The sequence below is a fragment of the Apteryx rowi genome, unplaced genomic scaffold (genome assembly GCF_003343035.1).
Source record: "Apteryx rowi isolate R43461 unplaced genomic scaffold, aptRow1 scaffold_225, whole genome shotgun sequence".
NCBI classification, from domain to species: Eukaryota; Metazoa; Chordata; class Aves; order Apterygiformes; family Apterygidae; genus Apteryx; species Apteryx rowi.
In genome coordinates, this window is record NW_020448586.1 from 1,179,994 (window position 1) to 1,194,682 (window position 14,689).

Here is a 14,689-nt window from a genome sequence, read left to right on the forward strand (position 1 = left end):
TGGGAAGAGGCCTGATCTATGTTTCCGGCTTTTTTAATCTTCCTTAAAGCGATCCCTTCCTCCCTAGCATTGCCACTTCAGCCCCGCCACACTGGTGCACAGCTGCTCTGTGCAAGAGCTGCATGGGCATGCGGCATTTTCAGGCAGGCTATTTCGGCAGCCGTGCTGTGCCGAGCCGGCCACTGGCATGGCGCGATGATGAGGAAGGAGCTCAGAGAGCAGGTGGCTCCCCTGGACGGGAGCACTGGGCTGTGCGTGGGAGCTGCGCGGCTCGAGGCGGGTGTAGCGATCCTGGGCCTCTCCAATGTGTCTAACCCGCTGTTCGGAGAGTCCCTCACACATCCCAGCGTATATATAGGCACAAGAACACCAGTCGCTTTGAACTGCACTGTGTTGGGCACCTTCCTGACCTCATGGTTCAAATTATCGCAGGTCTGAAAAACAGGCTCAAAGTGACGATGATTTTCCATGAACTTGCAGATATTTTAATAGCGATATTTGCACCAAGCAGCTACCCAAGAAGCATCTCAGGAGTTTTGTACGTAGGCAAGTTCAATAAGGAGTGAGATCCCAGAAGCTGATCCGGTCCAAGGCTGTTTTTAAAAACTAAAGCACTGAAAGTTCAAAATCCACTGCAAGTGTGAGCTGTGCCCCATCAGAGCTGGGTGCAGGGGTGCCGTCACCCTTCAGGAAGGGGAGAGACGGGCGGCACAGCAGCCGTGGAGCAGTTTCTGCTTTTGTGCTGATTTAGAGAAAAGTGAAATCTGGACTGCAGTGACATCCACCCCAGCGAGGAGCCTTGCTGTGTGCGCGGGGACTCGTCTCCCTGCTTCCCCTTTCTCAAATGATGCTTTGACAGCAGAGGGCTTCTGCTGCTGTCCCTGCACGCGGTGGATGTCTGTTTGGGACGCGGGCCACCAAAGGCAGTGGGGGAGCTGGGCAGGGGTGCCCTGGCCCAGTGGCACCGGTGTAGCGGCTGTGGGTGAGCCAGGGGCAAAACATGAACTACATCCTGATCCCCTGGGATGGGACTTGGTCCTGGTGCTCTGGGTGCTTGGGCCTTGCCTAGGGCCCACCGTGCTGCGGGCGCGGTCACCCACTGTGCCTGGGCACTGTGCACCCACCGCTCCTGGAGGGAGCACTGCTGGGACCAGGGTCCTGCTGCGCCAGGGTGGGTGCAGGGCTCTGCCCCTCCGAGGGGACGGGGTCACCTGTGCCAGGGGACAGCGCCGTGCCTCTGTCTGGGGCAGCTCGTGGTGGGGAGGGCGAAAGGCATGGGATGTTCCCTGCCAGGGGATGCTCCATACTGGGATACTTGGGCTTGGGAGTGCCTGGGCTGAGGAGATGTTCCATACTTGGGATGCTCCATGCTGGGGTGCTCTGTGCCAAGGGGATGCCCAGGCTGGGGGTTCTCCATGCCAGGATGCTCCATCCTGGGGATGCTCAGGCTGGGGATGTTCTGTACCAGGAATGCTCTGTGCTGGGACACTCCATGCCCGGATGCTCTGTGTTGGGGAAGCTCTGCTCCATAGGGATGCCGGGCTGGGGATGCTTCATGCCGGGATGCTCTGTACCAAGATGCCCCGTGTTGGGATGCTCCTAGCAGGGATGCTCGGTGCAGGCAGCGAGCCGCGGCGGCCGCCCCGGCGCTGGCGGCTGCTTTAAGGGGAGGGACGTTAACGCGACCCGGCCCCGGGCCCGGCGGGGCCATAAAGCCGCCGCCGGGGAGGCAGAGCCCCGCTGCGGCCAGGTCCGACCCGCCGGCCCCGCCATGGGCTCCCTGGGGCGCTGCCTGGCCCGGAGCCTGCTGCGGGGGCAGCCGGGCCCGCGCCGCCCCCCCGGGCCGCCCCGCCGCCACGGCTCCGGTGAGACCCGGCCCCAGCGCTGCCGCTGTCCCTATCCTGCCCGAGCGGTGTCCCCTGTCCCCGTCCTCTCCCCGACCGGTGCCTGCTGTCCTCATCCTCTCCCCGAGCGGTCCCTGCTGTCCCGATCCTCTCCAACCGGTGCCCGCTGTCCCCTTCCTCCCCAACCGGTGCCCGCTGTCCCCGTCCTCCCCAACCGGTGCCCACTGTCCCCGTCCTCTCCAACTGGTGCCTGCTGTCCCCATCCTCTTCCTGAGCGGTGCCACTGTCCCTGTCCCCCTTGAGTGGTCCCCGCGTCCCTCATCCTGCCCCCAGCAGTGCTCGCTGTCCCCTGTCCTGCCCCGCATGGTGCCAACTGTCCTGGGCACCCAGCAGCCCCACACAAGCCCTCCCCGGCCCTGGGCTGGGGGCACCGTGCGGGCAGGGTATGTGGCTCACAGGGCACTTCATGGGGGACACTGCCCAGGGTCTCCTGCGTCCCCCGTGTGCCGGGATGGGGCAAAGCGCTGGGGCTGGTGACTCGCCTTGCACCACCCTGCGGGTCCAAAGGGGCTCGATTCCCGGGGCCGGGATGCAGCAGGGCAGCACTGGCCAGAGCCAGTCCTGCCTCTGTAGGCAGAAGCTCTTCTCACTGCTCTGCCCCTTCCAGTGCCCAATTTTGGGGTCAGACACCTGGCATTGCAGCTGAGGGGTGGGAATCACATCAGTAACCTGAGACTAACAGTAAAACACTCTTGCTTGAAATAACCTCTCTCTTTCTTTCTCTCTTGCTCTGTCCCCTGCTGCCCCTCTGATGGCCAGGGCAGTCCCCGCATGCGCTGCACCTCTGGGGAGCCTCTGCCTCCCTCCCTCGGCTGCTACCTGGCTCCTGTCCCCTCCTGCCAGCTCTGCTCTCCTGTGTCTTGCTGCAGGGTGCATGGATGGGGGCTGAGGGCCTGGAGCGGGGGGTGATGGAGGTGTTGGTCTGGCTGGGGCCAGGCGTGATGGAGATGCTGGACCCTGCTGTCCCCAGGGTGGAGAGCAGGTCCGGTCGTGGGGGCTCGGGGCCACCTTGGGGCCTGGAGCACCACTGAGGCAGGGGAAACCTGCTGGCCTGTAGCTTGGGGGGTTGGTTTCCACCAACAAAGTGCTGAGATTCGGGAGCCGCTTGGCGCTGTGGTTGGGACCAGGACCTGGGTTCCCTTCAGGCAGGTGGGAGCTATTCATGGAGCCCAGCATCTCCCCAGGGCCCTGGCCCTGGACGGGGGGGAACGGCAAATAGGGCTGGCAGGCGTGGTGGGACAGGACTCCCCGCTGCCGGGACAGCACAGCTGGGTACGTGGTTTGCTGGAACCGGAGCGCTCTTGTCCCAGTTTGGGTTCAAAGGGGCTGTTTTCCTGCTGCGGACACATCCTTCCAGCATTCCCGAGCACTCGCCGCTCCCTTATGTCATCCGCCTGCAGCGTGTCCCTTGGGCCTGGCTGGATTTGTGGTGCTGAGTCCACCCCACTAGCACAGCCCAGGGCCACGTGCCCCCGCCCCGGATGCTGGCTGGGGCCCAGCTTTGACGCTCGTGGGCCAGCCAGCCCCGACGTCCCCGGGGAACCTGGGACATCCTGCCGGGCCCCGCGCATGTCCCTCCCCATGGCGGCTGCAGCAGCACGGCTGGGCTTCAGGGTCTGCAAGAGCCAGACTGCCCCCGTCCTGCCCCCAGCGCGGTGCCGGAGGCCCAACCAAGCGACCAAGCCAAAGCGGCCCAGCACCCACCCGCCGCAGAGGGCCCAGGGGGTGGAGGAGGCGACTTGTCCCTGCACAAGAGGTTTGGTGCTGCAACTCTCCAGGTGTCCTTGGCCTGTGGCAAGCTCCCAGCCGCGGCGGGGGCTGAGCCGGGAGACGCCAACGGGTCTGCGGTGCACAGTCCGGTTAGCGACACAGCCCCGGCGTCACCCCGGGCCCGCGGGCTGGGTCTGCAGGACACGGCAAGAGGAGCAGCTTGCCCCGGGGCAGGGGGGAGGATGCACCCATGGCCTTCCCACCACCTGCCTCCCGCCGCCGCACGGGGCGGTCTCGCAGGGGGCCGGGGGCACCCTGGCGGACGGCTTGGCACCCCGTGCCATGGCTCCCTCCTCCATGGGATCACCGCGCGGTGGCGGGGGACAGCTGTGCCCCCGGGGACGGCCTCGCATCACTCAGCGCCGACGGCAGCCTGTGAGCCTTCCCTTTCGTACAGCGCCTGGCACTGAGGACCATTTGCTGCCCCCACAAGCCCCTCTAGCCTTCACATTTAGCCCAAGCACCCCAGGATCCTCCAGAGTGCCGAACCCCCCATTGCAGAAACTGGGCCAGCCGTCCCTGTAAGGGGCACCGTCCCCCTCCAGCTTTGCTGGGACCAAGCAACAACCCCCGGTGCCCTGGGGCTGCCCGGCCCTTGCCACCCGCACCAGGTGTCCGCTTCCAGGTGTAGGAGGAGGCAACGTGCAGCCCTGCGGCCTTGGCCCCGGGCTGGCCGKGACCTGCCGTCCCTCCCTGCCGCAGACACCGCCGAGCTGCAGGAGAAGACGCTGGTGCTGGTGAAGCCTGACGCCGTGCAGCGGCGGCTGGTTGGGGACGTCATCAAGCGCTTCGAGAGGCGCGGGTTCAAGCTGGTGGGCATGAAGCTGCTCCAGGTACCTCCTCCCCATGGAGCTGCTGTGGCCCCGGGACCCTGCCGTATCTGCTGTGCTCCCCAAGGAGCTGCCCCGCAGACGCCCGGGGCCTCCTCTCACTCTGTGCCTGGACTGGGGTCACCTTTTGCCCCAAAGCCTGGGCGAGGAGGCGGGTGTCGGCGGGAGGAGGGTGCCCCATCTGGCCCTCACCTGTCCCTTGCCTCCAGGCCAACCATGGCATCCTGGACAAGCACTACCACCAGCTGCGCCAGAAGCCCTTCTACCCCTCGCTGCTCGCCTACATGACGTCGGGCCCGCTGGTGGCCATGGTGAGCCCGGGGGGCCTCCATGCGTCCGGGAACCCACACAGGACCCAGACCCAGGTCGGGCTGGGCGGGAGCCACCGGCTCCGTGCTGGGGCGAAGCGGCCGCCGCGCGCTGCCGGTGACGCCACCGGGCTGCCGGGCCTCCTGCCACCAGCGTCGGGCAGCTCCGGGCACCCGTGACCCCGCTTGGGCTCCGCTTGGTGCCAGCGGGATGTTTCCAGCCTCACACGGCCGGTGGCCCGCAGGTCTGGGAAGGCTACAACGTGGTGAGGTCCACCCGCGCCATGGTGGGGGACACCAACTCGGCCGAGGCCAAGCCAGGGACAATCCGGGGCGACTTCAGCATGCACGTGAGCAGGTAGGGGCGGGCGAAGCGGCGTGGTGCGGCATGGCGGGCTGGGGGACACGACAGGGTGGGGGACACAGTGGGCTGGGGGACACAGCAGCGAGGCTGCCCGCCCCGTGCCCACTGCCGCTGTTGCCGCTGCGCAGGAACGTGGTTCACGCCAGCGACTCGGTGGAGATGGCCCACAAGGAGATCGGCTTCTGGTTTCACAGCGACGAGCTGGTGGCCTGGGAGTGCAGCGACCGGGACTACACCTACGGGCCCTAGCGTGGCCGCCACGCCGTCCCACTGCGCTGCGCCCCCATTAAACCGGCTCCTCCGGGCCTGACTCCAGTCTCCATCCCTCCGTCCCCGGGCAGGGGCGGGGGCCGTGGGGTGGGGGCCATGGGGCGGGGGCTGTGGGGCAGGGTAGGGGCAGCCCAGAGGGGCTGCTGGAGCCTGCGGGAGCTTCCTTTGGGGCACAGGGGGCTCTGCAATGTCTCTGCGGTGCACTGGGATGTCACTGGGGATACTGGGAACACTGGGAAGACATTGAGGACACTGGGATGACGCTGGGATGATGCTGGGGGGCGGTGGGGACACTGGGATGGCGCTGGGGTACTGGGGACACTGGGATGACCCTGGAAGGACACCGGGGGGGCAGTGGGGACACTGGGATGGTGCTGGGGGCAGTGGGGACACGGCGATGACGCTGGGATGACGCTGGGGGGCGGTGGGGACACCGGGATGGCGCTGGGGGCGGTGGGGACACCGCGATGACGCTGGGATGACGCTGGGGGGCACTGTGGGACACTGCTCGCGGCCCTGCGCGGTTGCCAGGCAACGCCGCCGCACGCCGGCGCATGCGCCGCGGCTCCCTCCGCGCGGGAGACAGGGAAGCGGCAGGACGCGCCCCTCCGGGATGCTCTGCAGCGGGCCGGGGGACCACCGCTCCCGGCATGCCCTGCGGTGGGCGGGCGGTGGACTACATGTCCCGGCAGGCCGCGGGGGCGGGGCCTCCCGGCGCGCTCTGCGCGGTGCCGGGCCGTGCGGGTCGGGCAGGGCAGGGGTCGACCGCAGCCGCGCCGCCATGTCGCAGGCCGGCGCCTGCCAGCCGCCGCCGGACGTCGACACGGACGACTGCCTCCGCGAGTACCGCCACCTCTTCAGCCCCGACATCCTGGCGTGAGTGCCCGGCCCGGCCCGGCGTGCGCGGCGCAGCTGGAGCGGGCGGGCAGCCGCTTCGGCCGTTGGCGGCCTCCGTGGGGTTAAGCGCCGGTGCCCGGGTCCCCTCTCCTCCGGGCGGGCCGGGTCTTGCACCCCTCCGTGGCTGGGGGCGGCTCCGCCTGGCGTTCGCCTCTGAGCAGCTCTGCTTTCCCCCCGCAGCGGCAAAGCGGCGTTCATCACCGGCGGCGGCTCCGGCATCGGGTTCCGCATCGCGGAGATTTTCATGAGGTTCGTTTGCGCTGGGGGCGGCGCGCGGCGCTGGAGAGCCCGCAGGGAAACCTCCTGCTCTGCCTCCTCGGGTGCCCGTGGCAGAGCTGACCCCAGCGCGCGCTGAGAAAGGCGATGAAGGGCTCCCTTCCTCCGCAACGGCTGCGGTAGCAAGGCCTCCTCCCTGCCGGAGCAGGGGGGGACGAGGCGGACCTGCAGCGGGGGGAAGCTGGGGGGGGGGTATGGGCAGGAGACACGGGCAGCCTAGTCTGCCCCAGGCTCTGGTAGGTTGAGGTGGGGTGGGAGGTGGGGGCAGGCCTCAGGCATTGCTGCTCTGTCACAAGGCTGGGACGGGACTCCAGCGCCTTGTTAATCTGCCCCTTCTTGAGTCCTGGGCACTGCAGTCATATCTGGCCTGGAGGAGTGATGTTCATTCCAGTGGCGTTGCTGCAGCTCCCGTGACTCGTGGACTGAGATTTTGGTGATCTTCGGGGGTCTGAAGTGACTATAAGGAGTCAGCCATGTGTGGTCATTCTCCCTTGGCCCTTTGCAGGCATGGCTGCCAGACCATCATTGCAAGCCGGAGCCTGCAGCGAGTGTTGGAGGTAAGTCCATGGACTCCAGTGGGATCGGCAGGCAGTATGGAGATTTTTGAGCTCCTGGAAGTCTTCCTGCCCTCTGCTAGAGATGGAGATGAGAGCCTTGGGATTGGCATGTCATGTGAAATGGCTTCCTAGTGCTGTCTCATCTTCTCCCTACCTGAAGGAAGCACTCACCTCTGAACAGCTCAGCACCAGCAGAGAACTGCATGAGGTGCGCAGGATGGGAGAGGGATTAGTGTAGGATTTCACCTAGGACACCTCATGGTAGAGCTCAGTTAATCACTGAAATCACTACCACCACCACCCCAGCCTTGGGACTCTCTGTTATTTGTGGCTTGACAGAACAGAACAGGCCTCTGAAAGCCTCATGCAGCAGGTCTGTTGCTCTGACAGAGCATTTCTATCCATAGTTGTTCACAGGAGCCTGGTATTGCATTGCCTTTTGGTTGACGAGGAAAATGAGATGCCAAGAGGTGAACTCTGAAGATCTGTCAGTAGGGAAATGGCAATCTCAGGTTGAACTTGAATCTTGGCCTAGATTAGGGGCAAATCCTCCTGGGCCAAGGGGTTAACAGGGGTATCTTGATCCTCAAAATCTCAATTATTTTTGTGTTTTGAGGAGTGTAAGATGCAGGCCTAGAAAGCAGACACTGAAAAAGCTGTATTAGATTGCAGCTGCCCTGTGTGCAGCTGGGTGGGACAAACACCCACCTTGTGTGTCTGATCCTGAGCTGGTGTTTGGCTGATCAAAGTTTCTGTTCCTCACCACGGGCTTGTACTGTGGTCTCAGACTGAAAGCAGCTGTGAGAACACTTTGCAGTAATGTGTACAGAGTTCACTGAAATATATAAAAGATCAAAATCAGAGCTGGGGAGTGAATTGGTATGACCAGTTGCCTCTTGGAGGTGGTTAGTACTGTCATTTTGCCATCCCTCATGCTCATATCCCAGAAAACTAGCAGCGAGACTAAGCAGCCCTCCAGTTCTCAGGGACACTGGGGTCTCCTGAGTGCAGGGACTGGTTTCCCAGGCTCTTGGCACTGGGTGTACTTGCGTGGTAACCGGGGGCTCAAAACTTCTCACAGAACAGCCATATGAGCCTGCGCAGGAATGTGAAGTGTCACTGGATATTGTGTGGTTATGTGGGTTGCTATTGAGTTTGCATGTCCCCTATGTTTAATTTGCTGAAGCTGCCTGGGAGAGTCATGTTTCTTAACGAATGCCTCGGAGGTGGTTTCTGGCAGAGATGTTGAGCCACGGAGCTGGCCCTGCTTCGTCTTGCAGGCAGAGCCCGCAATAACAGTTGGTTGCATTTGCCCTTTTGCCTATTGAAATAGGTGCCTGTAGAGACAGAGGCCTGGCATCGCTGCATCTGAAGGTTAACTGTGTCTGGATTCATGCCAAAATACCATGTTGGGGTCCAACCTTTGTACTTGCCCTGCAAAAATTTTGCTCGGGATGTGCTGTTGCAATGCCAAGCCGTTGAGTTAACTGGGTTTAGTGAGTTGTGGCCTCAGTTCTTGCCTGATGCTTGTTTGGATGCAACAGGCAGGAGCTTCCTCTGGCACTCCAGGGCTTTAGTTCCCCCAGTGCCACCAGGATGAAGTTTGCTGTGCTTGGGGAGGTCTGTCTCCTCCCCAAGGTGAGAGAGGGGGATTTTTATAAACAGAGAGGCTGTGCTGGCTGACAAAATGGAGCTGCTTCTAGGATGGGATGTGACAAGTGTTTGTGCAGGCAACGCCAGCATCCGCTGTGCACTAACAGAGACACAGCTCCTGCCTGAATTGTAGCTCGCCTGTTATGAGGTCCAAGTCTCCCCCTTGCTGAAGGAGAGAGTCCCAGAAAGAATCTCTCCTCTCTCTTTTCCAGGCCTCGAAAAAGCTGGTGGCAGCCACGGGCCAGCGATGCCTGCCTCTGTCCCTAGATGTCAGGCAGCCCCAAACCATTGTGGCAGCAGTGGATGAGGCACTGAAGGAGTTTGAGCGGATTGACATCCTTGTAAACGGTGAGTCGCTGGAGTGGGGATGGGGAAGGCTTGCCACAAACTCACTGCTGAGCAGGGCATTTCAATGCAGGTGGGCTCTTTCTGGCTAGTGTCTGGCTTTCGCTCCTTTAGCCTGTGAGCATCTTTGGCAGCTGATGGTGTGAGCTGCTGAGATTTGCAGAGAGAATGGTCTCGCAGAAAGCAAAGACTCGCTCTAAATGCTTGGCCATCCTTGCTTGTCTCGGTGTGGATCATCCCTGCGCTCCCTGCACCAGCAGCCTGCTGTCCTGCACCGGCTGTGCTGCTGCTAGGCTGCTTTACCCCATTATCAGGACTGTTTCCACATGCTTGGCTCCTTGTGCTGCTACCCCAGCTGAGGGCAGAGGGAGCCCAGCTCATAAGCTGCAGGAGGGTCCCCCAGAAGTGCCAGTGGCTGAAGTCATGTGGGTACAGCTTTAGCAAGCTGCCACGCTCCACTCAAACCTTAACTGCAAAGCAAGGGAGGAAAGTAGCAAAGCAGCCTCTGGCAGGAGCTGCGGGGAGCAGAGCACTCCTTTGCTAGCATGTGGCGCCCCCTCAGCTCCTCTCTGATCAGGATGTGGCTCTGGTTCAGTAACCTCCAGGCGTAGGATATGTGTGCACATTCATACTTGCTCACTGTCCCTCTTGCAGAGTGTCCCAAGCCTGCCTGATCCCTCTGCCACCCTGTGCTGACTGTCCCCCTGACTGCTTGTTCTTCAGGTGCTGCAGGAAACTTCCTGTGCCCAGCCAGCGCCCTCTCCTTCAACGCCTTCAAGACAGTAATGGATATCGACACTGTCGGCACCTTCAACACCTCCAAAGTGCTCTTTGAGAAGTGCTTCCGGGTAAGTGGCTCCTGAGCCACAGGATTCAGTGGAGGAGCTCCTGGTAAGCAGGGAGTTAAACTCAAACAAACCACACCTCACTCCTGAGAAATTCAGTGAAATGTAGAGGGCAGAAGAGCTCTTGCTTCTGGGAGCATGGTGCACAGTAGCCCTGCTACCCTGGGCTGTGCTGTCAGGCTCTGTGCCACCTCCTGGGAGCCAACCCTGCTTGGATCCAGTCCGTTCCCTTTCTGGGATGGCAGCCGTTGCGCGGGAGCTGTGGACTCTGAATCTTGCATGTCCCTAGTCCCAAGGCTTTGACTTTTGTGGCACCTTTCCATGCCCTGGCCTGTGTTGGGCAGAGCTCCTGGAAGGGAAATGCTACCTGGGAAGAAGCTGTAAACTCCTGCTGCTTTTCCAGCTCTTCTCCTTTTCCTTGGCCCTTGCTTGTTCCCTGCTTCTCCTGCCTCTCTGGAAGCTGGCTGTTGGCCAGCATGGCTCAGTGAGGCCAGATGGGCAGTGCTGCCCTCACGGGGAGTTAGCAACTTGGAGGTGGCTGTGCCCATGTGTTACTCTCCCTCTTAGCCCGGTTCCCTTGTCCCAGCAAGCTCTTCTGTGTGATCCCTGGTGTTGTTCCCTGCCTAACGCTGTGTCTTGTTTCCTTCCCCAGGACCATGGCGGGGTCATTGTTAACATCACGGCAACTCTGAGCTACCGAGGGCAGGCCCTCCAGGTGCACGCTGGTGCTGCTAAGGCTGCTGTAGGTACTTAAACGCTCCTTGCTGGGGCTCTGGAAGCTTTGTAAGGCTGGTAAGGGAGCTTGTTCTCCCCAAATACCGTGATGGGAACACGTCCATAGGAGAGGTAATACGAATCAGAGTGGTTACTGTGCAGTGCTGCACGTGCCTGGGATTCGGTTGAGGCTCTTCTCTTCCCCCCCCCCCCCCCCAAGCTGTTTTTTCCAGGGTCCTTTGCTCTTGGCCAGAGTCTCCTGTTACTTTTTGAGCTCCCCTACAGTTGGTTCAATAGTCTTGGTCTGTTTCTCATTCCTGTTGCAATCTCTTCCCCTTCCCAGATGCTATGACCCGTCACCTTGCTGTGGAGTGGGGACCCAACAATATCCGAGTGAACAGCCTGGCACCAGGCCCCATCACGGGCACTGAGGGCTACCGACGGCTGGGTAAGGCAACCTGAGACTCTCTGGCTCTGCATCAGAAATGGCTTGCTGGCATCTTTCTGGGGGGCCATAGCAGACCACCAGTGCCAGGCAGCTCATGGGGCATGTGATGCAGTCTGGGCTGTTCCCGCTGGGCCCAGTTGTCATGTGGCTCAGCTGGCATGACTTTCTGGGAGAGCAGGGAGCAACCACCTCCTCAGCTCACAGGGCGCTGATTTTTCTATCGAGTGGCAGCTCTTTGCTCTCTGTGATACCCTGATGTAACCAGCTCCCCTGCCTGATGGTTTGGAAGTCCATCAGCAGAGCACCTGTTCAGTCATAGAGGCTGGGAAAACTCCATGAGATCATGTCATGAACTCACCGTTGCAGTGTCCAGCACGTGTCCCACTGCTGGGCTTGACATCCCCTTTTTTTTAATCCCTTTTGTCAAGACTTTCTCTGGGTTGTTCCCAGGGCTGTGCCAGCATCTCATCTAGGTTCCCCGTGGCTTTCAGCAACTTGTCCACGCAAGTGGTGCTGACAGGTTGCAGTGTCTGGCAGGCTGTGATGGTGGGCAGATGGCCCCGTGGTCCTAGCCAATACTTTTTCTTCCACTGTTTAGGTGGGAAATTTGCCGAGAAGGCAAGGCACTTTGAGATGATCCCGCTCCACCGTGCAGGGAACAAGACGGAGATAGCCCACAGCGTGCTGTACCTGGCGAGCCCCCTCTCCTCCTATGTGACGGGCACCACCCTGGTTGTGGATGGTGGGAGCTGGCTGACCTCTGCCAACGACTTCCCTGCCTTGCTGGGTATTGCTTCATCCTCTGCTAAACTCTAGGTGACGTGCATTTCCCCCTCCGTGGGATTAGAGCAGGGCTCGTGTCAGAAAGCCCATTGCCCCACGGTGTAGGGCATGGCTGCCATACCAAAGGGTATCACGCTACCTTCTTGCCCAAGCGCCTGGTCCTGTTGTACCAGTGCCAGGCTCTGTCCCTCCTGCAGGCTGCCAGCCATGCAGGCCATGTGTGTCACAGCAAGCTTTTGGGATCCTGGGCGGCTGGGACTGGGTCTTAGCACCCACCCTTGTGCCCAGTCCCTGTGCAAGCGAGTGAATCTGCACGAGGGGGCCTAGGCTGAGTTGCAAGATGGGCAGCAGGGGGGTCAGCTGTGATCCCTGCGAAGGCATCCCAGGAACCCTTTGGGAGGTAGCGAGACCCCTGCCTAGTGCCATTGTGGGCAAAACGGGTACATCCAAGGGTTAATGAAGACCATTGCACTGCCTGGACAGATGAGAGAAACCACAGCAGCACCAGGGCTCCAGGAGGTGCAGCATGGTGTGCCGGCAGGAGCAGGTCTGCCCCGTGGCAGATGCGTGGCACATATACAGCTCCGGGGGAGAAGGGGCATAGGTTGGGTGTTAGTGTCTCTGGGCAAGGGCAGCCAGTCCAGGTCTTGAATCAGCAGTGCTTGTTCTCAAACCTCCCTCTGCTTTTGGGAAGGTGGAGCAGGGTCACCCACCATGCTGTCACCAGAGCAGGCACTGACCAACATGGGGAGCGTCTCTGAGTTCTTGTGGATTTGCTGCATTGTGTCTGAGCAGCTTCAGCTGTCAAGAAGGAGGCCGTCTTTGCCTGCAAACCCCGTGCATGACCCATTCAGCCCATCCCATGTTGATGATACACATGCCAGCAACTGCCTGGGCAGTGTCCTGCCTCATGGCGCTTACAAGGCAGTTCCCCCTCTTTGGAGCCAGCTCATGCCTTTCTCGCATGCACTGCGGTGTGAGGACTGGTGCACAGCCCTGCTGACTGCTGGTACCTGCTGCTCCTGCACCTGCTCGATGAAGGCTGAGCCAGATCCTTCATGTCCAAGCAAGGGCTGGGTGGTGGTGTGGTATTGGCTGTAGCAGTGGGCAAGATGGGAAGCATGGGGGTCGACAGTCTCTAGGGATAACTTGGGAAGGGCAGGAGAGCTTGCTGGGTTTTGCCTCTGAGCCTGTGCTTGGCATAGTATCTCTTGCCATTTCTGCTGGAGGATACTTGTGTGGACACCTCTGAGCGCCTCTGGAAGTGATGCGGTGCCCTTCTGCGCCCCTATCAGCCAGACTGGGTCCAGGACATCTGACAGTTTTTGCCTCCCCTTTCCTCCTTGCCTGAATTACTGCAGCATATGCTGCGTTGTGGTTGAATTGCATGCAGAATTTGTTTGGGCCCCATACCCCTGCGGAGGTGGGAGGGGAGCTGGCACTTGGTTGCTAGGCCTTGTGCTTTTTTGGAGAGGAGGGCTCCTTTCACCCCCTCTCTCCCCTCCCTAGTTCTCTGGCTTGGCAGGCTCCTTGGGGCAGGGCAGGCCTGGCCAGGACTGTGCGTACCGACCTCCCTGCTGTCTTGCAGATGTCTGGGCTGCAGGAGCAACCACGAATCAATGAGGGACAGCCTGGGATTGACTGATGGACAGGAACGTAACCGAACACTGCTGCTCTGGGACATCTTGGGGTCACGTTGCCTAGAGCTGGAGCTGATAGCTGCTACCTCTGTCTGACAAGCAGCTGGTGATGGTGACGCTGCCGATCCTGCGTCCGCCTGCGGGAGGGAGCACCAAGGATGCTGGTGGGGAGCAAGCCTACCCCAGTTCTGTGCCATTGTTTTCTTCTGAGCTGACACGGCTGAGACTGCAAGGATAGAGAGGGGTGTGCAGGCTGTGACACTCACTGTCCAGTTTGTATCCCCTTCGAGTTGTTCTCCTGGCCTTTCCAGACTCTCAGGCAGTGCTCCCCCAGGATCTCTTGAGGCTGGCACAGATGCAGCTGGGATGGCCGTTATCCCAGGAAGAGTGATGGTGTGTGCAGGCCAAAGCCACCCAGAGCGTGCTCTGTACCGCTGTGCGGACTGTAGCTCTATCTATTGAGAGCCTGAGATGTCCGGCTTGCTGTCCGCCCTGACCTGTCTGTCACGCTAGTCTCATGCGGTCTCCTTTCTTAATACAGGCGCTACAGATGAGGGTAAATCAAGGGCACACTGAGCTCTAGCTGAAATTCAGGCCTTTCTGATTCGGCCACTGAGCTGACAAGCTGCAGGGGGCCACAGCAGTTCTGCATTGGGCTGCTGGAAGCAAACTTGTTTCCTGTGCTGGAGCCTCGTGGAGCACACACTCATTGTGTGCTCGTGGCTCCGCTCTGCAGTATTCAGTGTCCTGCTGCTGATGATGATTTTTAAGCTTCTCTCGAATTCTATGAAGTCTGCTTTAGAAAGTTGCATTTCCTACTTGATTGTAGCCTTGACAAGTTTTGCTCCTTCCTCCAGGCTGTGAATAAAGAACTTCCACTCTCAGCTGTGACATTTCTCATCTGTTCATCTGCTTAGGGGGTTGGTCCTGCAACCGTTGTTCAGCCTTCAATTGCTGTGAGCTTGGAAAGGGTTGCTTGTCTCTCTTTTTCACTTGTGGTGCTGCAGCGTCAACAGCAAGAGGGTTAAAAGGCCAAGCCACATCTTAGGTCGGAGCATCCTTTTCACCATGGCTGCTATGCCAGC

At 60.8% G+C, this 14,689-nt stretch overlaps 2 protein-coding genes across 5 annotated transcripts; both read left to right on the plus strand.

The window, feature by feature from the left end:
• Positions 1–1,771: 1,771 nt before the first annotated feature.
• NME4 (NME/NM23 nucleoside diphosphate kinase 4) lies at positions 1,772–5,425 on the plus strand. Its single transcript, XM_026065300.1, has 5 exons — positions 1,772–1,865; positions 4,377–4,507; positions 4,714–4,815; positions 5,058–5,170; positions 5,305–5,425. Exons 1-5 carry the CDS (start codon positions 1,772–1,774, stop codon positions 5,423–5,425), a joined length of 561 nt encoding a protein of 186 aa, XP_025921085.1.
• A 771-nt stretch (positions 5,426–6,196) lies between these two features.
• On the plus strand, positions 6,197–14,488 carry DECR2 (2,4-dienoyl-CoA reductase 2). Of its 4 annotated transcripts, none has more exons than XM_026065314.1 (9): positions 6,197–6,322; positions 6,524–6,592; positions 7,125–7,176; positions 9,042–9,177; positions 9,898–10,022; positions 10,672–10,765; positions 11,077–11,181; positions 11,780–11,997; positions 13,553–14,488. In XM_026065314.1, exons 1-8 carry the CDS (start codon positions 6,228–6,230, stop codon positions 11,995–11,997), a joined length of 894 nt encoding a protein of 297 aa, XP_025921099.1. In that variant the 5' UTR covers positions 6,197–6,227; the 3' UTR covers positions 13,553–14,488. The 4 variants fall into 4 exon arrangements, with proteins under 4 accessions (XP_025921099.1, XP_025921098.1, XP_025921096.1 ...); XM_026065313.1 differs by having other exon boundaries at positions 11,780–11,968; XM_026065311.1 differs by lacking the exon at positions 13,553–14,488 and adding an exon at positions 12,659–13,534 and having other exon boundaries at positions 11,780–11,968.
• The last annotated feature ends 201 nt before the right edge of the window (positions 14,489–14,689 follow it).

What these genes read in the sequence shown, in the direction of transcription:
- NME4 (XM_026065300.1), top strand. Translation starts at nt 1,772, where the DNA reads ATGGGCTCCCTGGGGCGCTGCCTGGCCCGGAGCCTGCTGCGGGGGCAG. An exon ending in CGGGCCCGCTGGTGGCCATG is followed by an intron (nt 4,816 to 5,057) that starts GTGAGCCCGGGG and finishes GGTGGCCCGCAG; the next exon opens with GTCTGGGAAGGCTACAACGT. An exon ending in TTCAGCATGCACGTGAGCAG is followed by an intron (nt 5,171 to 5,304) that starts GTAGGGGCGGGC and finishes GCCGCTGCGCAG; the next exon opens with GAACGTGGTTCACGCCAGCG.
- DECR2 (XM_026065311.1), top strand. Translation starts at nt 6,228, where the DNA reads ATGTCGCAGGCCGGCGCCTGCCAGCCGCCGCCGGACGTCGACACGGAC. An exon ending in TCTTTGAGAAGTGCTTCCGG is followed by an intron (nt 10,023 to 10,671) that starts GTAAGTGGCTCC and finishes TTCCTTCCCCAG; the next exon opens with GACCATGGCGGGGTCATTGT. An exon ending in TGCTGCTAAGGCTGCTGTAG is followed by an intron (nt 10,766 to 11,076) that starts GTACTTAAACGC and finishes TCCCCTTCCCAG; the next exon opens with ATGCTATGACCCGTCACCTT.